We start from the raw sequence: 27,375 nt of genomic DNA on the forward strand, positions 1-27,375 counted from the left end.
CGAAAATTTGTGTGGTAGCCCAGGATATTGTAGATTACAATAACAAAATTTCAGCTCGCTCTGATAAATAATTTCTCAAAGAAACATTCGCGAGTTGTGTACATTTTTACAAAGAATATATAAAAATTGTGAAATACAGAGGTTCGCGAATAAATTCGAAACCAGCGAAGTGGTGAATAAATCCCCCCCCCCCCCTGATTTTGCGTGTATTGCATCATATTTCATTTCGAACAAAATCGCTGGCACAGACCGCAAAAACTTATCGATTTATAGCTCTAACCCTTTCGTGACAATTTTACGCGAGTTTACAGTTCACCGCAAATCGTGCGCAGCATCTGTTACATGTTACTGTTACACAGAGACTAGTATAGTTTTATGGAAGCCATCCCTCGTCGATAGCAAATTCCTAAACAAGCAAACGCTAAAATGATCGAACTTTGTGCCTAATTGCTCTGATTGGGAGGCAGCGTTTAATTCTAACCAGTGGCACTGTCATCGGAACTTCGGTCTTTTGATACCGTTCATAATGACGAAACATACTGCGAATAATAATTTACTGCATACACAATACCACAAGTTAGAGCTCGAGTTGAGAGTGTATTAAATTTTACAAAATTTGTTTCAATGCGACAAACCTGCGACAATATCCTGGCGGTGACAAGGGTTAATAAGCAAACTTCTAATGAACGCGACGTTTTGATAGCTGGGTGCAATGATCGTTAGCGTAATGCAGCGAGACTTCGGGTGTAATGAGTGATTATGGAGTGTACGGAGTTAGTATAGTCAGCGTAACAAATGAAAATGTCTGAAACAGTTCCGAAACGTCAGAACAGTTCCAAAATGCTGGAACAATTCGATTTTTCTGGAATACGAAATTCTGCGGCAAACTGCAGTCATCTTCAGGGAACGACGAGACTTAGAATGACTATAAAAATACACCGAGCAGCTACAATTACCTTTACAAACGAAGAAATTAATAAATAGTCCAAAGAGTATCGATTTATTCAAGTGACGTTGATTGAAAAGCAAATTTAATCAGAATTGCTAATGAACCTACAACATTTCTCCAGTTACCCGTAGTCACTCTCAGATTGCAATAAGAGTGAAGGCGTACTGAGAAACTATAAAATACGTAGCTATAGTTATCTTAATAAACGAAGAAATCAAAAGGACTCCAAAGGGATTACATTTTTTTGAGTAAAAGCAATTTCAATCGGAATCACTAACGAACGCAACATTTTGCTATTCAACTAAAGTCACCAAGCCTAAAGCCACCCTGAACAACTGTGCAATGCTTCAAATATTAGGGGCACCCATAAGTAATCAATTATTTGCAAAGAATTTGTTTTGCCATTAGTTCTGTACCGATCGTTGAAGAGGAAACAGTTTTCGGTGAAGCAGCAAAATATTCAAAATATGTTCAAAATGTTCAAAATATTCTAAAAAGTATAATATTTTTACAACCCTGTAATAAAATGGCGGCGTCCGTACCTTCCGAGGATCATATTGCATACTTTTTCATTTTCATGAATTAATGCAGCGGTGACAAGAAAGAAAATTTGCGATGTTTATGGAGATGTATCGAAGGTCAACAAGTGTCAACGTTGGTTCGGAAGGTTTGCTGCTGGTGATTATGATCTCTCTGACAGGCCTCGGACGACCAGTTGAATTTGATAATGACTCCCTAAAATCTCTAGTGGAAGCTGATCCAAAATTAAGTATACAAGAATTATCGAGAAGCCTTGGGTCCACATGGTCAACCATACAAAGGCACCTACACGAAATGGGAAAGGCATATAGGCAAGGAATATGTGTACCGCATCAATTATCTGAGACCAACAATAATATTCGTCGATCAATTTGCACTTCATTGCTATCCAGATTTCGTGGAGATCCATTTCTTAGCAGAATCGTTACCGGAGATGAAAAATGGATTCTTTGTGATAACATAAAGCGTTCCAAGCAATGGCTTTCTGCAAATCAAACCGCAATATCAACCCCTAAACCTAGCTTATCACTTAGAAAGGTGTTACTGTGCATTTTGTGGGACTGTCGTGGCATAATTCACTTTGAATTGTTGAAACCTGGAGAAACAGTTACTGCTGAGTTGTACTGTCAGCAATTGCAACGACTGTATTCAGAACTATTGAAAAAGAGGGCATCTTTGGTCCACAGAAAAGGTGTAATACTGCAAATTGACAATGCCCGGCTCCGTATAGCGAAACTCAGTCAGGAAAAAATCAAAGAATTGCAATGGGAAGTTTTACCGCACCCTCGTACTCACCGGATATTGCCCCCCCCCCCTGATCTTTTCAGATCTCTGGAGCATTATTTAAGAAATAAAACATTCTGTAGAACATGCAAGGAGGCACCTTGAGTCATATTTTACTTAATCCTGGATTTCTATAAGAGGGGGATTGATAATTTGCAGGAAAGATGGTAGACTGTCCTTGATAATGATGGAGATTATATAATAAATTAAGAAATAAAAACCTGAATTTACTACAAAGTTCGTTTTGGATTTCAAAATAATTGATTACTTATGGGTCCCCCTAATAACTGCACAGCCGCCCCTTCGAAGAACCCAACGCAGAACCCAACAAAGCTGCAAAACGAAGCAACTTCATCAACTAATAAGACTTCCCACCAACAGCCTCGAGATTTTCCAGGCCGCTATTCCAATTCCCAAGACAAGTCCCGTGCTACTTGGGATGACCACGGGATGGAAGAAGCTAACGAAATTCCCGGAAGGATGTTCTTCCTCAAAGTTCTGGACCAGAACCCCCCCCCCTTGAAGGTGTTGCGCGGTGCGGTTTAAACTCGGCCAAGTTTGTCGGCGCTAAAGGGTACGAGGCACGAAGGGTTTGTGGGAGGAAAAGAGGTGGGTAGTAAAGAGAGGGGGAGAGAAAGATAGGGTTGCGGGTGGAGGGTAGAGAGCGGCGAGATTTTTCCGGCGGGTTACGCCAGTGGAAATCCTCGTTAAGCACGAACCAGGCCGGAGGATGCGCGCGTTGTATCGTTCGGTCTGGTGCCAGCGCGGCGTTGGATTTCGCGCCAAACGGCCGGCCGACCGACAGATACCCACGCTCGAGCGATTCCTTATCGCGTATTCAAAGGGGAACTCGAAAATAGCGAAACTGTGGGACGATCGGGCGCACACAAAGCCGAGAGGAGACGGTCCAAAAGCGCGAACGAGCGAATAAGCTGCATAGCCAGCTGCGGCTGCCGAGCGAGTAAGCGAGCTGGCAAGATCGAGGGTACACATCGAGAGAACTCGAGTGTGGGGAAAATTGCGGCGCGATGATCACCCTGAGAGAGAGAGAGAGAGAGAGAAAGAGAAGTTCGGAGCCAGATGGTAGTAATAGAGAGAGAGGGGTGGTGGGAGTAAGAGTTCCACAGGAAAATTCATCGAATTTCCCTGGAGGATTGGCCGAAGCAGTTTAGCAAATGGGCTCCATCTCAATTTTCGGTTCCCGAGAATTTTTCTTTCCAGAGGACACCCTGGAGAAAGGGGAAGACGCGGGTTAGATCCCCTGGATTAGCCCCCCGCGGAAAACTGGCGAACTGTATCGAGTGATAGAAGCTATTTGTCCGATGGGGATGAAAAGACGGGGAGACGGCGGGTCGGAGTGCTAAGTGGGTTGCTACTACTCACTTGGAATATCCCGAACGCTGTGCCGAGGTGTTCATTTGTCCGCGCGGCCCTGGTCGCGATCATCACTCTCTCCGATCGGCTATCTTTCCCAGCGGCGTTCTCTGCGAGGACACTCGACGATAATCTTCAGTTCTATCTTCGACGGTCACAGGCTGCGTGGATGGACGAGCATTGCGTACGCCGCGCACAAACACTTTGCACCAGTACATCCGCGTGCGAGGGCTGCTCAGACACCTGGGGCAGCTAGGCCAGGTGGTCCCATAGAGAAATCATACCCGATAACTGCGAGAAACCTTCGACAACCCCATTCGAGCCCTCGGAGCGTACCCCTAAGCTATCGCGAAGATTTTCCCGCGAACGTGTCACGGTGGTCCTCCTGCGACCCCATCGGGTCAGCGTGGACCCGCTACTGGGTCAATCAGCTGCGAAGCAGGTGACCAAGTTACGATCCTCTTCAACTGCCTAGCTCCGAAATAAGGTTGCCGGAGGTTGTCTGGCTGGTTGATCGATTCTATAGGACACTGGTTGATCGGTTTCGGAAGCAAGTGTTGCTGCTGCAGAATTCGAGGTGGCACAAGGACGGACGCGCAACGAGTCGCGAGCACACTCGGTGCGACACCGCGCAGACACGCAACCAACGCGACTACGTGTCCTCGACTGGAGGCGCCTGCGGTCCAGGCTGCCACGCAGTGTACTGAGCCGTGCCGGCTGCCCGGGAGAACCCGTGGGCGAACGAAGCTCTCCGAAAATCTGCGAAGATCCTCGATTCGATACGCTCCCGCTCTTCGGGGCCGCGCGCGACCCCACCGAGACGCGCTGCGTGCCGCGCGTTCGAGAGAACGCTCAGAGAGACCAGTGAGACGGGCAGCGGGAGCGTGGGAGTCTGAGAGAGACGGGAGAGTGAGAAAATGCGGGAACGGAGGGAGCCGCAGACTGAGAGCGTGGGAGTCTGAGAGAGCGAGAAAATCGGTGCTTGGAAAATTGAAAGCGTGGGACACCCTGAGCGTGGGAGACCCAAGGCGTGGGAGTCTCAGTGCGTAGGAGACACAGTGCGTAGGAGATTCAGAGAACGTAGAAGACTCGGAGCGTAGGAGGCTCAGAGAACTGGGACACAGACCGCGGGGGTCTCAAAGTGTAAGAGGACGCAGAGTGTAGGAGACTCAGAGCGTAGGAGTCTTAGAATGTAGGAGACTCAGAACGTAGGAGGCTGAGAGCGTGGGAGACTCTGAGCGAGGGAGACTCAAGGCTTGGTAGGCACAAAGCGTAGGAGTCTCAGAACGTAGGAGACTCTGAGCATGAGAGACTCAGAATGTTGGAGACTCAGAGCGTGGAGGACTCTGAGCATGGGGAACTCGGGGCGTAGCAGGTTCAGGGCGTAGGAGGCTCAGAGCATAGGAGGCTGAGAGCGTGGGAGACTCAGAACGTAGGAGGCTCAGAACGTGGGAGACTCTGAGCGTTGGAGACTCTGAGCATGGGAGACTCAAAGCGTAGGAGTGTCAGAACGTGGGAGACTCAGAGCGCAGAAGACTCGGAGCCCAGGAGACTGAGAGCGTAGGAGGCTCAGAACGTGGGAGACTCAAAGCGTGGGAGTCTCAGAACGTAGGAGACTCGGAGTGTAGGAGGCTGAAAGCGTAGGAGGCTCAGAACGTGGGAGACTCTGAGCGTGAGAGTCTCAAAGCGTGGGAGTCTCAGAACGTAGGAGACTCAGAGTGTGGGGGACTCTGAGCGTCGGAAACTCGGAGCGTAGCAGGCTCAGGGCGTGGAGTCTCAGAAGGTAGAAGACTCAGAGCGTGGAAGACTCGAAGCGTAGAACGCTCAAAGTGTAGGAGGCTGAGAACGTAGGAGGCTCAGAACGTGGGAGGATCTGAGCTCAAAGTGTAGAAGACTTACAGCGTAGGAGGGTCAGAGCATAGTAGATTCGGAACGTAGTAGATTCAGAGCGTGGGGGACTCTGAGCGCAGGGACCTAGAGCGTGGGAGACTGAAAGAATAGGAGTCTCAGAAGCGGAGCGTAGGAGATTCAGAGCATAGTAGATTCAGTGCGTAGTAGATTCAGAGCGCAGTAGATTCAGATCATGGTGGTTTTAGAGCGCAGTACATTCAGAGCGTGGGTAACTCTGAGTGCAGTAGGGCCTGAGAGCATGAGAGAGTGGGAACGTGAGAGTGAAGGGAGAAGGGAGGTAGGGAGAGGGAGAGCAGAGTGGTGCTTTGTCGGTGGGTTTGCGCCGGGTTAGGACACCTTGTATGCCAGCCGGGCAGTTAAAAAACAGAGGAGACACGTGTGGTGAACGCTTGATGAAACGATGCGTGAAATTGAAGCGTCCCGAACGACCTCACCGACGAGATTGTATCTCACGGCGACGAGTGACCGACAGTTTTTCGGCGATTTTAATCGTTTTCCGATTTTCAATAGCACGGCTACTCGTTCGATAGGTCTCCGCGCCTTAAAAGGAGATATTCCATAGTGGTAGACTCTTCTGATGTTTGGTCGTTGAATCGTTTAGGTGAGATGATTTTGGGAAATATTTTTGGTGATGTTGGGATTTTGCGGTGGTTTGGGATTGAAGAACATGGTCGATAGCTCGAGTGAGCGAATTGGTTAAAAATAGTAGCTCTGGAAATTTTTATAGCGACGTCTGATCATGAAGAGAGTGTTCTACTTGTCACATTACTTGAATAGAAATTTCCTAAAATTGTCCAGCCCATGAATATTTGTTATATCTCGTGTGACCGAACTGATCGTACATGCTCCAACGTTTTACGTCTGATTACTTACAGGAGATTCTACTGAAGATGCTATCTAGTCCGTCACTGTTCTAAAAGCCTGCTGGTAATAGGTATTTGTTTGCTGGTAGCGTGCTTGTGATATCGGTCTGATGTAGAAGGGTATACATGATCGATAGCCTTTCGAGTTGCGAGGTTTGTTCGAGTGTCTGACCATGCACGGGATAATCTACTTCGTGACCCAGTTCCAGGAAAAAAGAATACAAAGAACTGTCCATTCAGTTCAACGTATCGTTAGCTCTTGTTGGAAGGTACAAATGTCTGACCATGAATGGAAGAATCTACTTCGCGGTACAATGCGATGGTGTTATAGATATAGAGTCTATTCAGGATGGTTTTTCGAGAGACAGCTTATTGTAGCGCAGTGTCCGATGTTTTCTGTAGATTAATTAAGAACACTTGGAGCGGAAGACTTGTCAAATTGGAGAATTTTCTTGGACGTCCGACCAGTGGCCGACTTTTCTACTTGAATCCTCCGAGAAAATTCAGGGCAATGTGAAACTTCCTCTTCTTAAAATTATAACATAACAAACTGCTCAAGTGGATAATTATGATCGTGTTAAAAATCTGAATTTCCCGAATTATCGAGAATTTAATTAGAGAAAAACCCACAGTATCAACTTCAATTATTAAATCAAACTCCAAAGGAAAATGTAAAAGAAGAACCACAACATCGACGATAATTACGAAGTCAAGGTACAAAGAAAAATGACACAGAAATACGAAGAACATGTGCACAATTAATCCCGAAGAATCATCACAAGAAGGAATAAGAAGGACTCATAGCTCGAACGACTGTCGCGAAAACAAAATGCGAAGAAAACCGGCGAAGAATTCGAGTACAATCAAATCTAAAGGATTTGCTCCGAAAGTGATAATGGAGATGCACTGGGCTCCACAATGATTATCAAGCGGTGACACAAAGAAAGAAAATGCGGGAATGCGACGAATTTGTGCATAATAAAATCCAAAGAATGCGTACACAATATCACGGTAATAAGGAGGTGAACGAGAGAGGGGGAATTGAATTTCGAAACAAGGGAGGGGAAGAAAGAAGGAAATTAATCTAATTTAAGGGGAGCGATAATCGAGCTCTTCCCGAGTTTCCCCGCGCTCCTCGAATTCCCGTGGACTTTTATCCGGCGAATTCCTAGGCCAGCGGGAGCAAAGGTCGAGATCCCGGGACGGTAGAAAATTGCGGATAATTTGGCGGGCTCGCTTATTAAGTCCGCGCGGGCCGCAGTTTAGCACCGGGGATCAGAGGGCCCCGGCTAAATCGCGAAGATACACGGTTATGTTGGCCGAAAGGATTACGCGAAGATCAAGAATCCTGGCCTCGATGTTTGATCGCGTCTTGCAGAGAGAGAGAGAGGGAGAGGGAGATATTTGCAAATATCAGACTCGCGAAACGTTCCCTGCCGTGCAACCATGTTTACGGCCGGGATCATTTCCCCCTGTAATAAAGTGCACGGAAAAAGACGAGCGCGAGATGCAGTCTGCAACGAACGAACGTGTTTCTCACCGGCGAAAGTTGCCGGCGATTAAAAGCTACAATGCGGCACCGAGATGAATGGGATCTGGATAGAATTACTGCAAGTGGATTGGCCATTTCGGTGGCCTGTTTTCCCTCGACCATGAAACGAAGTAGATTCGTCCTGGCTGCGGCCAGACGCCCGACGACAGCGAAAGGTGGAACCGTTCTTTAAACGGCAGCAATTGAATTATGCGAATGAGAGATGTTACGGCTTCTGCAGCTGTTTTCCGAAGTTTAGACTTGGTGATAAGCCTTGGGAAAGGAATTTTACATTTAACGGTATCGGCGCCCCTGTTGATTGTTAGTTTAGTGGCTGTCCCCGATGCGGTGCTGCTATGCATTCGAGATCAAGCGCAGGCCAGACGATTTTCTGAAATACTATCTTGAACCACAGCTCCATGAAATATGTTACACAAGTATGATTATTAGATTCTTAGATTAGATTTTTGTGCAAAATCAAAATTGTTTAGACATTTATTTCTTTTTCAGAAATTTATTTCTCAAAACAGTTAATTATATCTTTGATCAGTTAATTTATTTCTTTTCATTTCTTTTTTCTTTTTTTTTTTTGTGAGAATTTCCGTGAGTTCAAAGTTTTTACTGTCTTGCATTTGATACACTCATCTTTGTAATAAATGACAAAAAAAAATAATAAAATTAGTCTAATGATAATAATTCTTATTATTTTCAGATCCTCATGCAAAATTTAAATTATTTCCAGCAATTTTTAGACGTAGGAGTCAAATAGAAATTTTCTTCCTTCTGCAATGATTTCAAGAAGTTGAGAATTGCATCATATTTTGTTAATCTGTCTACTGTTTAAAATTTTTCCCACACATTTCTTTAATAGATGCTAAAGATCCACTGTTTAATGATTTATTGGAGATATAAATATGTGAGTGGGTCGCAGAAGACCCAAGGAATCTGGCAGGGTTAATTAAATAGAATATGGCTGGTTGATCTCTGTACGCTTGCTTTGAACGCAGATTGCAAGTAGATTAGTCGGTCTCCAGTCAGACAGATTGAGGAAGTCTGCTAAATGTAAGTGTCCTGTGATACTGGCAGGGTAAATTGATCCTATTACAACTTCTAAGTTACATACATACTATCTAGTTACATGATGCAGCGTATTCCTGTTCGTTAATACTGAAACGAATGAACTATGAATATTCCTTTTGTATTATCCTGTGAAGTAGATTCTCCTACCCATTGTGAGACATTTATGTGTTTCCACAGACACTAACTTTACCATACTTTACTGTTCTCTTGTTCTATGCAATTTCACACTGGAATCTATCTGAAAATACTGCAAAAATGTATTAAAATACTTTCAGGTATACGGTTCAAGGTCAAAATAATCATGTTTTAAAGAAGTTAAGAAAATATTACAATGGAATAGAGAAACCTAGTATACAGACAATTTTGCTAGAGTCATGTTCTCAAAGGGCTAATCAATTCATCTTTGAAAATTGTCTAAGTAGATTAGGCAGCCTATGGCCAGACCGCTGCAGGATGCTCTGAAATTGAGCTGATTCAAATCGTTTTAAATTAATTCAGAACAAAAAATGTTGTAATGCAAGCAACAAAAATTTGTCTACAATACTGAATCATGCCTGCATACATTGCAAAAAAATTCTTATCTCTAGATCTTCCTATTCCCTAGTAAAAAATTCTCAAAAATTACCTTTCTTTCAAATGATTTGCTGATATTTCCCAAGATACTTTTAATTTTCATGTGTTGCTGGGGTAAAAATTTTTCTATTACTTTGAAAAAATAAATATTTCGGTACATAAACGAGAGAAGTTCGAGGTAGAATGTTTCGTGGCCTATCTGAGAGGGCCACTGTGATAAAAATAGTAAACAGGTTTCTGTTAGGTCACCGTGTCGCCCGATGATCCCCGAAATCCGTAAGAAAGCCTCGTTAGAGATCAACGGGGGATGATCGGGGGCGTGAAAAGGAGTCGAGTCGACAGAAAAATTAATATCTCCGTCGTCGGGGATCCGGCGGCCGATAAATTCAATATCGGCTCGGTGTCAGACGTGTAGCGACACGGGGCGGGGTTGTGGGCGGCCGACATTTTGAAATGCAAATTCAGCTGCACGGTTCCCGTCCGACTTGCGGGGCTTTTCACGCGGCGTGTTTTCGGCAAAACATTTCGTCGCATCGGCTTATCCCGCCACGGGAGTCGCGGTAAGATTATTTTATTTACGACGGATCAAGGGATAGAGAGCAGGCCGTGTTGCGCCTCGATCCCTACGCCAGCCTCTCGTCGATCCCTTCCCGTTGATCCTATATTAATCTACGATCTCGTAGTCGCAAGCTGGCCCGACATACTTGCCAAACTGTGTTGACAAACTTCGAAATTTATTCTTCCCCGCTCACCTTCGCTGCGAACCAACTGCAAAATATTTCGATCAAGCTAAACAATTTTTTCAGCGTTTCCAAAGCTGTTGCAAATCTTTGGGATTATTGAAACCGAATTTTTATGCACAATTAAAATCGTTTGGAGCAATTTCACCACACGGAAACCAAGTGGGAGTCAAATTTCTCTCTTTAATAATTCTGGAAAAAATTGCAAATAATATCTGGAGATTTTTTAATTCTTCTAATCATTCTACAGCTTGAAAAGAATGATTGCTATCTTAGTAAGATCTGAAGAGTAAAGACCTGTCTTTATTAAACTAATAGAGTCCATTTTATGAATTTTGTCACGTAACAATAATTTACTTTATTTACTTTAATGAAGAGCCACATTTCCGGGGCTCGTCAACACACTTTCCCGGTGCGTAAATTTTCCTGGACGGCGCAGGTGGTCCAGCAAAAATCGAGCCCTTTAGCAATCCGAAACATTCGCATTACGGAGAACATCTCCGATATTCGTGCCACATAAATATCGGACCGTTTCGACAACGATGCGAGATACTGCCTCGGGGGTTGGGCGTGTGTAGAGGGTGGTTGTGTGTAGGGGGTGGGGGTAGCTCCTACAACCCCCTGTCTAATAATTCATCCGTAATGTTTTAACGAACCGGGCCGCGCTGCATCTCCTGACGCGAATCTTTCCTGCAGGCGCAGGCGTCTGCAAATAGTTGAATTGCGATGGGAAATGCGCTTCGAGGCTGCTGAATGTTTCAGGCCCTGTTCCCGACGATGCGCGCCGCGAGATTGGGATAATTTGTTTAGGGTTCCGGGGGCTTCCTCGAACCTGCGGGAAACACTTTTGTATGGGATCCGTTGATTTTTCCAGGTGCTTTAGAATTTATAGCTTGGCAAGGGGAATTTTGGCGAGGGGGTGAGCGTAGAATTATCTTTGCGCCGAGGTTTTCTTATTTATTGCTGATAGAAGCTGCGCGAGGAGTTTCGTATTTGACCGTCGAATTTTTGCGGCTGCTCTAGAATTTATTGCTTGCGAACAAGTTTAGGATACTAATACTGCCAGAATTGTTCCTCGTTCTTCATATTCGGAAATATCAGCGACCATGCTTTCTAACAGGTTCACTGCACGTGTATGTCAACGTTAAGAAAATCAAATGAATTTTCATTCATTCATTTTCTGTAACAGTGCTTCGTTTCGTGTAAGTAGACTGTGGATTTTCATGCAAAATAAGAATTTTGTGTTATAAGATAAATATAAAATTTTCGTAATTTATTCAAATTAGTAGCGAAGGCACAACAATTTTATTTTGCATAAAGGTCCGCAGTCTACTCACGATTCCTGCGCATATTTTTATGCCTCAACTATGAATCAATTTAGAATCGTCCCGAAAAGCAGAAGTCTATAGGGTCATTTCCATGAAAAATCGATTACTATTTGACATCCCCATGGGCGATTTTGTTGTAAATGAAATATGTTGTAGTTCGCGCGAAATTAGGGGGAGTTTAAGTCATCATTTCGTCGGTATAAAATTTTTTTAGAAATTACTGGCCTTCGAAGTTTGTAATTTTTGCCCATCTTGGCGAAAGCGGGCTATAGGGTCAATTCCATGACAAATCGATCACTATTTGACGTCCCCATGGGCGATTTTGTTGTAAATGAAATGTGTTATAGTTCACGCGAAATTAGGGGGGGTTTAAGTCATCATTTCGCCGGTATAGGATTTTTTTAGAAATGACAGGCCTTCGATTTTTGCAATTTTTGCCCATTTTGGCGAAAGCGGGCTATAGGGTACATTCCATGACAAATCGATCACTGTTTAACGTCCCCACGGGCGATTTTGTTGTAAATGAAATATGTTATAGTCCACGCGAAATTGTGGGGGGTTTAAGTCATCATTTCGCCGGTATAGTATTTTTTTAGAAATTACTGGCCTTCGAAGTTTGTAATTTTTGCTCATTTTGGCGAAAGCGGGCTATAGGGTACATTCCATGACAAATCGATCACTGTTTAACGTCCCCATGGGCGATTTTGTTGTAAATGAAATATGTTATAGTTCGCGCGAAATTAGGGGGAGTTTAAGTCATCATTTCGTCGGTATAAAATTTTTTTAGAAATTACTGGCCTTCGATTTTTGCAATTTTTGCCCATTTTGGCGAAAGCGGGCTACGCTTACGAATTTCTATCTCAGGAGCTTCATTGAAAAAATGGCAAAATGATGACTTAAACCCTCCTTAATTTCACGTGGACTACGACATATTTCAGTTAGAAGAAAATCGCCAAAACGGTGACGTCAAAAATTTGCGATTTGTCAGTAAGACAGGTAAAATATCGAAGACAAATTGAAAGTACCTCAGCATCGATATAATTAGAACAGATAAGAGACTCTCTAAAAATTGTCGCACAGTAACTGGGTCAAAGAATAATGCAAAAAGGCTGTCCCTGGAGCTTGTTTGTGGTATCGGGAATAAAAATTCTCGTGGCAGGATCGGTTGGCTGATCTCGGCGAGTGGGCAGGGGCAAAAGGAAGGAGGGAATGCTGGGATGCGGCGTGCGCGCACGGGATGTATTCATATTATTCGAGTCACGCGACGGACATATTCCGGTCCCGGTCACGAAACAGTATCCCGGGGTCTGATCGACGCCGGTCCGCAATAAAAATTCCTTGATTACAGTTTGACAATCCTTCTCTGAATGGGGAACGGCGTGCTCTCTCTCTCTCTCTCTCCCTCTCTCTCTCTCTCTTTCTCTCTCCTGCTCTGGAGCGGACTCTTACGGTAGACGTTGTAAATCTCGCTCGAGCCATTCGTCGGGCCGGGGAGAGGTGCTCGAGATTTGTACTGGAGAGGTCGGGCGCCGGGGTTAGACGCCTTTCGAGCTCCTCCTCGCTCTGATTGGATTCCCTCGGGATATACTTCGTGGGGCAGTCTTTTCTAGCCGGTCGTTGCCGAGTTTCGGCCCCGCCGTGCCGGCAAAGCTGCGCTGAACCGGGAAACCCGGGCTGTTTTGCTTCCACGAATGGATGGAGAACCTTGTCTCCATTGTTCTCCAATGTCAAAGCGACTTATAGAGGTCCTTCTGCTTCTCCCTCTTCTTCTTCTTCTTCTTCTTCTTCTTCCTTCTCCTCCTCTTCTTCTTCTTGTCCTCGACTGCTTCTTCCTCGTCTTCTGCGTCTCGCGATCGTTCCTGTTCGTTCTCTCGTCGTCGATTTCCTCTCTTTCTTTTTGCTCCTCCTCGAGGGAGAAAGGCTTTTTTTCGGGTGAAGTTCACCCGGTAATTAAGTCTCCTCCAGTTCCACGGAGTTCCCCCGGCCGATAAAGACTACCCCGACAACCCTATTGCCGCTTATCATAATTAGTTCTCGAGACGGAACGACGACGCTCCCCGCGATGATCGAACACCGTCCACGCCATTGTTACTCTCTTTCCGCGCCGATTAATCTTCGATCCGGCATTGTGGCCGACTCGCGAGTGATTGGAGACCTTCGATGGGGGATGCGGAGAACCTTGAAGACGTTGAGAAGGGTTCAACCCGGGCACCGGAGCGAGGCCGATGGGATTAGAGAGTTTTGTGGGCTGTAGGAACGAGGCAGGTGATCTTCGGAAGACTTCCAGAATTTTTTTGGGGGGAAAATACACAACCTACATTTCTGAAATTTTTTGGACATATTGTTGTGTTGTTGAAGTATAGACGAGATTTTTGAAATTAAATTTTGAAGCAGGGCTAGCGAAGGAAAATTGATGAAGTTAGAAGCAGTCGTAGGCTGAACTGACAAACAAGTGTCATGTGACACCTTAAGTTAGGTGATATTTCGGAATTTTTTGGGACTAAACTATTTCACCTACATTTTTAAAATTTTTAGGCCATATTGTCATACCTTTGGAGTAATGGGAAAGATTTTTTCCTGTGAAATTTCCAAGTAGGATAGTGGAAGAAAAATTCGTGAAGTTATCGCGTACTTTATCCTAGACTAACTGGACAAGCTCATATCGCGCTCTAAATGCTAAGTGATCTTTCAGAATTTTTTAGGGGGAAACTGTACGGCCAACAATTTTGAGATTTTTGGGACACGTTGTTTTACTCTTGAAGTAATAAAAAACATTTTTTTGTGAAATTTGCGAACCTGACAGTGGAAGAAAAATTGATAAAGTTGGCGCCCATTTTATCCTTGACTAACTGAACAAGCTCGTATCACGCTCTAAATGCTAAGTGATCTTTCAGAATTTTTTAGGGGGAACTGTACGGCCAACAATTTTGAGATTTTTGGGACACGTTGTCGTACTCTTGAAGTAATAAAAAAACATTTTTTTGTGAAACTTGTGAACCTGACAGTGAAAGAAAAATTGACAGAGTTAGACTCTTCTATATCCTGAATTAGCCTGAAACAGCCCGTTAAAATACTCTGAAAATCAGAGGATCTTTTACAATTTTTTTCTAGTAAACTACACAACGAACACTGTTGAAACTTTCAGAGCATCTTACCGCACTATCAAACTAACCAACAACATTTTTTGCATTAACCTTTCCATCACAGTAAAGCCAGAAAAATTATCCAAATTACCTCCAGTACCCTGCTGTAACCTCGAATTGTCAAAGTGCAAAAAAAATTTTCTCACGGTATCAAGTGAAGTAGCGACTACCAAAAAATGTACAGTTATTTTCGACTCTTGACTGGACCAAACATAAATATTTTGCGGCGGAAAACCGCAAACTCGCATAGTCAGAAAAATATTTGACCTCACGTGCTCCCAGCTAAGGAACGTAAAATATTGAATGGATGGTAGAATCGCGACACGCGCTCGCCATAAGCTCGCCGCGGGTCCCGTTGCGGGCGGAATCACGGAGGCAGATGCGATATCGGGTTTAATTCTCGGCGGTGCTACCGAGGCAAACACGAGTCGTGTTTTTCCAGCGGAAGGCAATATCGCGAGGATCGATGGTCGCGGGTCTCGAGGCGGCACCGGCTCGGTTCGTGATCCATATTTCCAGATTGTGTTCGAACCAGCGAGGTCCCGGCCTCCCCCACGGTCTACTGGAACTCGGGATCGATCCAATCGGGGAAGACTGGTCTCCTCTCGTCAGCGAGAGGACGGAGATCGAGGCAACGTCGAAGAAGAACGAAAAAAGATCAATACCCATGTCCCATTTAGTGACCCTAACGCCGCGAGAGGCGACTCCATAACGGCAGCTGGCGTCTTCTGCCTCGTCCTCGACCGTGTACCTCGCTGGTACAGCGAAAACGGAGCCGAAGAGGGAACGAGAGGGTAAACTTCCACGGAGGATCTGTGTACAGAACGGATTTGCGTTATGGCAACGCGCTGCGACGACGTCCGCCGGTCAAAATAAACCTAGCTGGACGAAACTGTTTCTTCCGTGGAACTGCACGACTTGGTTCGATTTGGTAAGTTTATACGATGGAAATTGCACTGAAACAATCCATTTTTATACGCGAGTCTAGCTACAAACAATTCTTATACGAAAGTATTGAATACATTTTTATATCGAAGTCTAGACGCAATGAATTTTTATCATTTTTCTATGGAGTATCGATGCTTGAAAATTACTGGTCTGTGAGATAAATCTGTTGTCTTTATCGAGGAAATTATTTATTGGAGAAGTACAATTGAAGAAATAATTGAAGAAATACAATTGGCTTTAAAGTGGAACAGTTCAAAGTCAAATTCAAGTCAAAGACAATTCAAAGTCATTGAAGAAATACAATTGGCTTTAAAATGGAACAATTCAAAGTCAAATTCAAGTCAAAGACAATTCAAAGTCATAGGCAAATTAGAAGAATTTAGAAAAAATTATTACAGAAAGATAGCAATTGTTATCCGACTTCTATTTATTACAATCGATGGCAAAAATTGTTATTTTGCATAATGATCCACAGTCATAAATCGCCGAAGTTAGAAAATATTTGTACTTGCATCTTTTTCACATCTTAATACAAATTTAGTGGCACTGTAGACAACATTTGAATAAATCTCTTTTTGTCGAGAGATCGTCCAAGTACAAAATACTGCAAAATTTTCACGCATCAAATTATCCGCGTGTAATACTAATTAACCAATTATTTCGTGTAAGCAGATCCGAAGACCTAGCAACAACCACTCAGTAAAAGCTGGCTTCGCCAGGATCAAGATTCATAGCCAGTGCATCGTGCTCTGATCGCCTAACTGCACAGTCTCCTACTTGGTCTCGAGTAACAAATTACCGGGGATTGTTGGCAGAACTTAGGGAAATGTGAGCCTGTACCTCCAAATTATCTTAGATAATTATAAACATAATGATACGCGATTAGAAGGAGCACATGTCTATCTCAGTCTTGTCTCTTGCAATTCACGCACACGATTTCTCTGTTGCATAAAATTCCACTGTTTAATAATTAAATACACATGTTCTCAACTTTAGGTATTAGGTATATGTACTTTTGATGTCGTCAATATATTGGCATTCATCTGTAAGGAATTAATTGCTAGAGCCACTTGCAGTGACCACTTTGCATTAGAACAATGGATTGTTAAATGAAAATCTGTTTAAATGAGTGTTCTGTTTAAATGAGCGAAAAAATAAACATATTGACGACAATATTATGCAATTGGTCAAAATGTGGTAGTAAATAAATGCGCTAGTAGTCAACGGTAGAAAAAGCTCAAAAATATAGATGATAATTAGACAGCGGATTTTACACATTAATTACAAAGATGAGAAAGTGTAATTTAAAACAGTAAGAACATAAGGAAAATTTAAAAATACTGTTATATTATTTTCAACCTATTAAGCACATTAGGAGAGAAAATAAATTTCAATTTCGTTCCAGTTTGTTGCAATTTAGGTGGAAATTTTTTGTTCCGCATAAAGATCCGCTGTCTAATGATAATCTAATGAACTAAGAAGGTGAGCAACCAACAAGTTCAATATTTACTATAGTATAATCGAAAAACTCGTCATTTTTTGACAGAATATGATTACTAGATTATTCTAGATTATTACTCGTATAATTACGAGAAAATTATGTTTGTTTAAAGTTACTGATATCGTTACTGTTAACAGAGCTTCACGACGGAGCTAATAATTATTCATCAATATAAATTTATTTATAAATAGTCGAAACTCGAGTGAAACATGTAAAATTCGATCACTAGATCGCCCAGCAGATTTTTGTCGCTCGCAATTAGCACCTTCTCCCCAAAAAGGAAAAACAAAAAAAAAATGGCACCGGTAGCCGAGGCGTTAACTGACACCAGGACCGGAGATAAATGGGACAGCTAAGCCGTAAACGAGGCGTAATCGTATGCAACTGCCGGTTAAGATAGACGTCAGCAGTCGGAGTGGGAACGCGACTGGTTAGCTGCATTATCCTCGATGCGCCTCGCGCCGTGGAGATTATTGTGCTGGCACTTAACATACACACCTGTATATCACCGGTCGAGGTGGCTCGGCTATCAAGATGGAGTAGACGGGACCGTAAGTCACCGTTCTCCTGAGGGAGCAGCGAGCCAACTAGCCATGATAACGGGGCCAGGCCGTAACGTCGAGATGTTTTCGCGCGAGGGAAAAAGAAGCTGCCGGGGCAGTTACCCTAACCCTAACCGGAGGTGCGCCAAGGTTCGCCGAAAGTTCAACCCCTGTTCGGGGTGAATCGCGCTCGGGGAAACGCGACCTACAGGAAAGTGTAAGCACCTGGCCCGTGACAGCGCGCAACCACCGCTAACAGTGACTTGTCAGATGATAAGGAATGGCCCTTTCAACGACACCGCGGCCAGAAAACGAATCGCCTGGAAATCAATTCCTTTCGGGCCGGCCTCGCATCGCGAAGCGACCGATCTCGCTCGTTCCACGGGAAATGGTTTTCTATTTATTTCGTGCGCTCCCTTTCAAGCGTTCTCAACCGAGCTGACAGCCGCTGCTACATCCCGATCGCCAGATTGTACACGTTACTCGAGATTCGCTGTTACCGATCTCCCGGGATCGTCGAGAGCTGTCTTCTCTCGAGTTCTAATTTTTGATAGAATAATCGCCTTTGATAGACAAAAATTGTGCAGAGGAAAACGTTAGTTGGTTCAGAGAGGCAAATATTATGATATTCAAAAGATTTTGTTCAAGGTTATATTTTTTCAAGGTCATCGAAGTGTTTTTAAATGGAATGGTATATTTTGGTTATCGCTGTATGGTAGCCGAGGTCAAGACGAGTCCAACGACCTGTAATATCATGACCTTCGCGTGACCTTCAGTATGAAAAATTCATAAAAGTAGGGCACTTGATGTAAATAGTGAAATAACGATGACATGGTCCCCCTAGGGTTTCAAGAAATGTTCTCGAACCTTGACTAATGACTGATAAACACGCTTACAATAAATTGTAAACAAATTCTTCTCGTTTCGGTGACTCTAATCGGTACGTTTAAGAAATTCATCGGGATTTATTCGATTGTGAAAGGTGACGTTACTTCTCTGAAACGATGGTGTACAGTGATGCAGGAAAGATAGAAATGATTTTAGTTTATGGTGAGGCTAAAAGTAACTCGGTACAAGCATCTCGACTGTTCGCAGAAAGATACCCTGAGAGATATCATCCTTCTCGACAAAGTTTTGATCGCACAGTTCAATTTTCAAAATGTCAATGTATGGTGCGGAATCGTTGGTGATAACAAACTCAACGTCACGCGAAGGTCGTAATATTATCTTGGATTCGTCTTGACCTCGGCCATCATATAGCGATAATAAGAATATATCATTCCATTAAAAAAAAAACTTCGATGACCTTGAAATCTCAGAAAATATAACCTTGAACAAATTTTGTTGCCTATCATAATATTTGCCCCTCTGAACCAACTAATATTTTCCTCCTTTTCTTCGATCTTAAAAAACAAGCGAGATATTTTACATGCTCGAGATAGGTGAAACACCCTGTATAATATCTATATTAACTAATTTTAATGAAAGAATTTAATATCTCTTTTTTAATATTCATTATGCTTGAAAACGAAGCATAATTAATAGTAATTGGTACCCCCGCAGTAATTGGGTCTCATACCCTAGGCACGTCTATAAACGCCAGATACAAAAGTATAAGCTGTTTTAATAAAACAGTTAATACAGTATAACATATTAATAAAACAGTTGGTTAATAGACCCTCAGCGAATTACTTGCCTAATATAATCTGACCCTAGAGAGGAATTATTTTATACTTTTTAGTCCGTCTGAAAACGTGGTATATTAAAAATTCTTGTTGATTTAAATAATTATTTTTAATACCAATATCACCTTTCCTAATAAATTCAAGAATCCAGTCACTTCTTCTTCCACCTGGGTCAAAAGAACACCCAGAGTGGAGGGTTAAAGTCTATTTGAACCCAGGGTTGCCAACGTTCCAATCTAAATGCAATTGCATAAAAAAAATTCGTGCTTCATTTTCAAGGACACTGCAGTATTTGATTTATTCCTGACGAAATTGGAGAACGAAACAGTGAAAAGCATGTAGAGCGTGCTGTTCGGTGTTTTAAACGGTTTCGTGGAGGAAGATTGTTTGGTACAGCAGGTATTTTAGGGGGGAAAATATACTTTTTTGGCGGCGTGTTTGTGCAAGTGGAAGTTGTGCAGAGCACTTCGTGGCGCAAGATACCAATAAGCTCCGTAACAAATTTAATTCCGCACGGAAGGTCAATTGCTTCCGCACATATAACGTTTGGCGAAGGTGTTATTCGCGTGGAAGCTCGCCTGCGCCTCGGATCAACTGGATGAGAGGGTTGCTACGGGATCCGAGGTTCCCGTAGGACGAAAAGAAACCGCAGAAATTCCGCTCGCCGGGCTTCTGCGTCCAGCTCGTATCTTGCCGTGTCAAACGTGGCTTCTGGATCATAACTTGTCTACGTATTGTGTTCCCCTGGATTCGTTTTCCAGCTGGGAAACTTCACCCCCTCCCCTCTCCACCCCCGATCGAAGTGTCTTGCATTAAATAAAAAGCGATTCATTCAACCCTTTGCGTTCGAACCCTTCCGGTCGAAAACATTAAATTTTGTGAATGTTCTTTATTTTGTGACATTAAGAGTATCGAACTTTTACATTGAACACGTGATTAATAATGAAGCTGATTTTTAATAACAGATTCCCGAAAATTGGACTTCATAGAAAAATAAGGTAAGTGATTAAAAATTTCTTATGAATGTAAATATCAATTTTGGAGAATATAATTTGGAGATTATTTTTGTTATATAGAACGTGCCTCTCACATTTTCGTATTTAATTAAACGGTAAGCGAGAGGAAAATTAAACGCATCTTTTTGGCTGTGAAAAAATGTAATTTCCCTTTCGATGGGTCATATAATGAGAGGACGAGAGTGTCGCTGCACCATCTGTTACCGTTGCACGCAAGAAGGCTTTGCAATTAAATAGAAATCCCAAAAACTGCAAGCGAACAATGGACGTGGCCGCCCAAATTGATCCTGTTGTGCCACGGAAAAGTTTATTCGAACCGTTAAACAATTATGACGAAAATAGAGTAGAAAAGTCCGAGCGTTTACACTTTCAAGGTTAAACGAAACTCTGAATGAACTCTAATCGCCAACGGGTGCGCAATTCGTACAAACCGACGACATGAGATTAACTTGCACACATCCGCAAGAAAAATTGCAATTAAAAGCACAGGTCCGTTTCTAGGTCGACTTAACTCGAACCGTGATAAAGCACCAGATAGAGGCTCTAACAATTCCAATAATCGTGACCTAAAAAATCAAAAACCAGTAATTTCAACCATCTAGTGTTCCAAGTTTGGAGCCGGTGATCCCGGGTATTAATTAAAGAGAAGATTGATGAGGCTGCTCTGGTGCAGCCGGGAAAGTTCCCGGGCGAAGAGCGCGTCGAAACGATGGATATTAGAATTGAGTGGCGATCAGAGTCCGCAAACATCCCTTAACCTGGATGCTTTTGATGATTCCATTCCTGCCATGATCCTACGCCCTAGATCCTAAAACCTGGATCCATTTAAATCCTGACGGGTCGATTCTTTCAACACATTTAAAGCGTTCAAATCCCCCTTGAGATCAACGTTGATACAGTAAAGTCTTGATCTAAGTCCACTTATCGGGTCCGCGCTGTGACATAGATCGTGTAGGACTACTATCAACTTGTGACAGCACCGAATGTAGAAGAGAACAGATTCTAATCAGAAAAGGGCACGAATAAGTTGTTGAAGGTTCCATAAAAAAATAATTAAAAATAAAGAAGTTTTGTGATTGGATTAGTAGTGGTTCGCACCGATATAACCGACCCGGTATCGGATTACACAGCATGTTTACACTTTACAGGGGATAGGCGAACTGACTAAGATCGTGTAGCTCCGTTCGGCTTAGATCAAGACTTTACTGTATCCTTATTTCACTCGGAATACCTCCCAAAAATTTCACTGTTGAAATCTACCTCGGTACACACAAGTAAAATAAATAAAGTTTATTAGAAAAATAACTATTTAATATTGAGATTAAAGTAGCTGGTCACTTTAACCTGCGACTTAGAAGCGAATCTAGATGTAACGTATGCGACTGTGGGTCCAGATAGACCCATCAGCGGGTGGTTAACCCTCGGAGGGTCAGCAAGGTACACTTTGACCCAGACAGAGATAGTCGAAGAGATTACCAGATTCGTGAGTTTCTCGGAGTCGATGCGAGCGGGCCACCCGAAATTGTCCTTTCGCCGAGCCATAAACACCCTCCGCAAGGGTGTCCATTGCAGGCTATCAGGACTCGGATCACGGTCGGCCGAGCACAGCTGGAACTGGGAGGGCCAAGCATGTTTATCGCGCCGTTTGCGGTAGTGGATACTTTGGGAGTCGAACAGTTTTGAATCGACGGACCGAGCCGAATTAGCCCGAGCCTGGCCCGGACCAGATCGATTCCTCCGGTTTCCTTTCACCGAGAGCTTGGGGAACGAGAGACCACGCAACACTGAACAGCTTTATCTTCCTCCACCTCCTCCTCCTCCTCTCTCTCTATATCTCTCTTTTTCTCTCCATCTCTCTCTCTCTCTCCCTTCTCCTTCCGTCTACCTTTTCGTTCTTTAATTGTATCGCGGCTCGGCTTATGACTTCTCGTTCCACGGCCGCGCGAATTACCCGGCGCACAATCCTACGCTAATTCGTAGGCTCCGACGATCCTCCAGGATACTTAAAGCTATTTCGCAGGATTCATCCCTTTCGCCTGGGCTTCGCGAGATTGTGATCGCAGGACTGCGAACTTTATGAATCCGCTGCAGATCGGGCTCGTCGCGAAGTTTCGTAGATTTTAGATCGGCTTCGTTTCGGAAGCGTTTCGTTAAGAGTCTAAATCCCGTAGATTCGCGATAAGGTAGAGTGACCACGTTACCGACCAAAATAGGAGAAAAATGGTTTTACGTGCCTCGACTTTTCGCCCTTGTATGAGAATATTTTTCGCTGGGAAAGGGCTCGTTCGAAAGGGGAAGGTTCAATATAGCGCGAGCTGGTCATGAGCTGACGAGATTATGCAGATATTTGGTAATATTACAGGGACCCATAAGTTATCAGTTATTTTGAAATCTAAAACAAACTTTCTAGTAAATTCAGGTTTGTATTCCTTAATTTATTATGTAATCTTCGTCGTTATCAAGGACAGTTTGCCATCTTTCGAAGGTACGGACACCGCCATTTTATTACAGGGTTGTAGAAAAAATTATACTTTTTAGAATATTTGAAAAACTGTAAAAGAATACGTGTTTCCTCTTCAACGATCGGTGCAGAACTAAAGGCGAAACAAATTCTTTGCAAATAATTCATTACTTATGGGTACCCCTAATATAACAAAATCATTTAATTGTTCTAACGTCCTTACGTATATGTGCTTACTATGTTTGTGATTAATAATTACAATTAACGAACTGCACCGAGGATTCCAATTACAAACCCTCCTTTCATCCAGCATTGCGCCCAAAAGTCCTTCATTTGCATCGGTTTTCCCGTAATGATAGTTCACTCGGTTTCCGTCGCAATCTTCCCCTAATCATTACGATTCCCCCGATTCTTGTCATTTCACTCTTTTCTCTCTTTTTTTTTTTTGTAAAAGACAACCTGTCGAAAACTGTAAAAGAATACGTGTTTCCTCTTTAACGTGAACAGAAATTATATAGTAGTTACCGACCTGCTGACACTGGTAGTCACGTGACTATCCGGGCTCTGAAGGATCCATTTTGTAGCAGTATTTTGTCGTTGGTCGACTCACTATGTCTGTCCTCGTTGTGTCTACAACTGCTCCTCCCAACGAGGAAAGTATGAACCATTCGGTTTATCATTTAGCAGGTTCTCCCTATTTTTCCGACATAGGGGGAGCAAAACTCTTCGTTGATCGATCACGGGAACCGATGACTATAGTGACCTGGCGAACTTGTTGAGCGGGTGGCACACACGCCGCGCAGTTGAGATTGCAGGAGGTGCCGGATGGCGGACCCGTGATCTTTTGTTCCACGGTGACTTGTCTTGTTTATTCAAGGATCGCTGATGCATCAGCCCCTCCCGCCCCCCTCACTTCCCCCTCTCACTCCTCTCGTGCACTACCCCCCTCTCTCCCTCCCCCCCCCCCCTTCGAACCGCTGCACTCTGTCCCCGTCTAGTTTCTCGAAGTTACGCGCAAGACGTCCAAACTATCTGGGGAATCGCGTTAACTGCAATTACCGGGCAGACTCCGCGGGCTGAAGTCCCCTGGCAAACTTGTCCCTGACAAGTTTGCTGCCGGATGGGACGGCTCCTGGGGACCGGGGGAATCAGGACATTTGCAAATGGATTGATCCGAGATTATGCGGATAAATGGGTCAATCTATCCGGGCGGTTTTTGCGGCGCGGAACGCCCCGAGATGCATCGTCGAGCGCGTTATTTGTTGCCCTCCCCCGCGAACCACGCTTGCAGTCCGCGCAACTCCTCGACAACAGTTGCACCGTCGTTCGGGAAGACTGGACTACGGGTTTCTTTGGGGCTTGGAATAGTTTTGTTTTAATTGCTCTTTTCTGTTTTTATCTCGTACTCTTCCCTTGGCCCTTTGTCCCTTCGTATCTTTCGATTGTTCCTTTCCTTCTGTAGAACCCCTATTCTTTTCCCTAGATCGCCTCCTCTCTTTCCCTTTTCCAGATAACTTTCCCACTTCGCCTTCCTTGGGTCCATTGCATCCCCTTTCTTCCTTAGATTCCCTAGATTCTTTAAATTCCATTTCCACGTTCCTAGAATCCCTAGATTCCCTAGATCCCCTTCCCGCTTCCCTAGAGCCACTCCTCTTCCTCCTTCCGTAGATTATCCCTTTCCTCTTCTAGATCTTCCCTTCTCTAAATCTTCCATCCCTTAAGTCCTCCTACCCTTCCCTACATCCTGCTTAACAGCATTATTAAGAAATTTGTATGAATAGTAAACAGCTACAAAGAAGAAACTGTACCTTGAGATCCACTACCGACGTGCACTAAAAGATTAAACAATAAATTGGGATGTAAATAATATATTCCCTTCAGGGTCTCTTGTGCAGCAACCTCCTCGTGGTGAGACCTGGGCAATCGGTGTCGTCCTCGATTTGTGTAATACTACAACGTGTAATATCTTACGAATCGACGAGAATATCGAGCTAATGCTGCACAGATATAATTCGACAGCGGACCTTTAAGCAAAAAATAAAAATTGTTTACCTAAATTGCAAGAAACTGAAGTGAAATAGAAATTTATTTTCTTTCTGAGTATAATAATGGGCTGAAGATATACTATAATAGTATTTTTAAATTCTTATATTTATTTTACTGTTTTAAATTGCACCTATTAATTTTTGTCATAAACGCATAGAAATCTATTTACATTCTCACGTAGTAAAACAGAATATACGCCTTGCTAATTGCCAGTAACATATCACCCTCCATTAATCTAAGATTTCAAACGCAAGAAAGTTCCTAAGGCAACACATTCGAAAATTGATTCAAATAGTTCTGAGATTTACAGTTTGATTTTTAAAAACTCCGGGACATTTTCGGGTACAGACACACTACTGCCATCTTGCAGGAAATCGACGAAATCACTGTAGAAAATTAGTTCGCAAGGCCGCCATTGTAGGTGGCGCAACCGTCGTCAAGTGGATCTGTTCAAAAGTGCTGTTGGAATTTCGTCCACACAAGATAAACATTTTTAAGTGTATAATGGCATATTCTTGTGAGTACATATGATAAACTGCATCTCATAATACTGGTCCACTATTACCAATTATATTTACTGCTTCGTAATTACTTGTAGCTGTTATTACTGAGTAAGATCCAAATGCTTGTGTGTCCGAAGGGGTGCGTACATTTTCGAACATATAATGGCATCATTGTTTTAAGTTATTCACTGTCGCAGATACAATAAATCTAGCAATAATGTAAATCTAATAATAATTAAACAAACTATACGTCAATGTCCGCATTTAATGCGACAATGTTGCGTTTAGTATGAATTTGTGGTTAGCACTCACCTATTCCACGTTCTTATTCGATTTACACGAATTTAGGCGACTTGCGTCTCGTTTGTACAACACTTTATGTCCTCTCTGTACACCAATATATTCGTCGATAACACAACCATTGTTTATTACACATTCAGTTACCTATGTAAGGCAACTACACGAACTTCGATCACAGATATAGTATGTTTACAGAGCAATTACCCATTGTGATTTTTTAACGTTTGAGGACTCAAATTAGTGGTAGAGGGTAACACCTGAAGGAGAAACGCGGAAGCACATGGATCAGTTGGTAACACCACAGACGAAGTATAGGCACAGACGAGGTATACGAGTAGACCAATTACCATTTGAGGTTTCGTGTCTCATGATCTGAAATACCGACATTGTTAACAACGACTAGATTTCCTACACCCTCTACTCTGACGAACGATAAATGCTGCAAATAGATCCACGACAACTTTAGACCATGTACCTATGGTAAATGATAAAGATACGACTCTGAACTTCGCACACGAGTGCGAAAAAAATACATTCGGTGATAGGTCTACTTTTATACCTCGTCGGTGGTACAGGGTAACATCAATGACGGGGTCTGTGGTAACAATGCGCTGAGGAGCATAACCGACGTCGAGTTTGAGCCTCCGCTCCACAGATGTCGCTAGTTAATACTTTAGACCCTTAATTTCCCAAGTCCCATAAGCTTGATTATTTGATTATTTTTGTAATAAATACAATACAATACAAGTCCATCCTTTCTCCATATAACATTTAAGTAAATGACAGAAAATGTGTGTTCATATAAACGTAGGACAAAAAGTAGGAAATTTTCTGTCGAATATTTTGTAAAATATAAACAAAACTTTAAATGACCAACCCAGGAAGCTTTCCCTTGTCAAAACATACTATTGTTATTTCGATAAACGATTCTAGTACTACAATATCACATAAATTAGATCACAAATGTTTAACTTATAGAATAGCACAACGATAAAGAATTTAAGAATTGAAGGTATTCGTTACCATTAAGAATATATCAATTACTAAAATTATTACAACAAGAAAGAAAGTTCAATGGTATTCCAACATCAGAGATTCGCAGCTTAAATAGACATTAAATGATTGTAGTCTGCCAAAAATGTGGTGGTGAAAATTAAAATAGAAAAATTAAAAGAATTTAAGGACGTCAATACATACATACTATTTTCAACAAGCAAAAAATTATTAAAGAATTTTCTATTTAACTCCTAACTTATTTAGCAGTTCATATAAAATTTATATATTGCAGAAAAATCCGCAGACTGTCTATAACCACGGCACAGAGTTTTACGAAAGCAAAAGGACATGGCTCAGAATTTTCACAAAAGATACTAAACGCCTGGACGATTGATGCCAGATGAGAGACACGAAGCAACGCGAAAAGGAACACGACTTTTATCGTGATGTTTCACTACGCCCGATCCGAGCGAACAGAAAATATGTCGCATTAATTATCCCGTTGTTCCACGTTTCTGGGACGCTGTTTCCGCTTCACAAATATGCGGTTATTCATTCATCT

General features: G+C 42.9%; 2 protein-coding genes across 2 annotated transcripts in view; one reads left to right on the top strand and one right to left on the bottom strand.

Moving 5' to 3' along the window:
- The window catches only part of LOC143360329 (uncharacterized), a 190,153-nt gene extending 185,857 nt beyond the window's left edge, over positions 1-4,296 (bottom strand). Inside the window, exon 1 of the mRNA XM_076799060.1 lies at positions 3,656-4,296. The gene's annotated coding sequence lies outside the window, so the exon portion shown is untranslated. The remainder of the gene's footprint in view (positions 1-3,655) is intronic.
- LOC143356539 (histone-lysine N-methyltransferase SETMAR-like) lies at positions 625-2,552 on the top strand. Its single transcript, XM_076792351.1, has 3 exons — positions 625-718; positions 1,650-2,054; positions 2,432-2,552. Exons 1-3 carry the CDS (start codon positions 625-627, stop codon positions 2,452-2,454), a joined length of 522 nt encoding a protein of 173 aa, XP_076648466.1. The 3' UTR covers positions 2,455-2,552.
- Positions 4,297-27,375: the final 23,079 nt, after the last annotated feature.

The sequence above is a fragment of the Halictus rubicundus genome, chromosome 1, assembly GCF_050948215.1.
Source record: "Halictus rubicundus isolate RS-2024b chromosome 1, iyHalRubi1_principal, whole genome shotgun sequence".
Taxonomy (NCBI): Eukaryota; Metazoa; Arthropoda; class Insecta; order Hymenoptera; family Halictidae; genus Halictus; species Halictus rubicundus.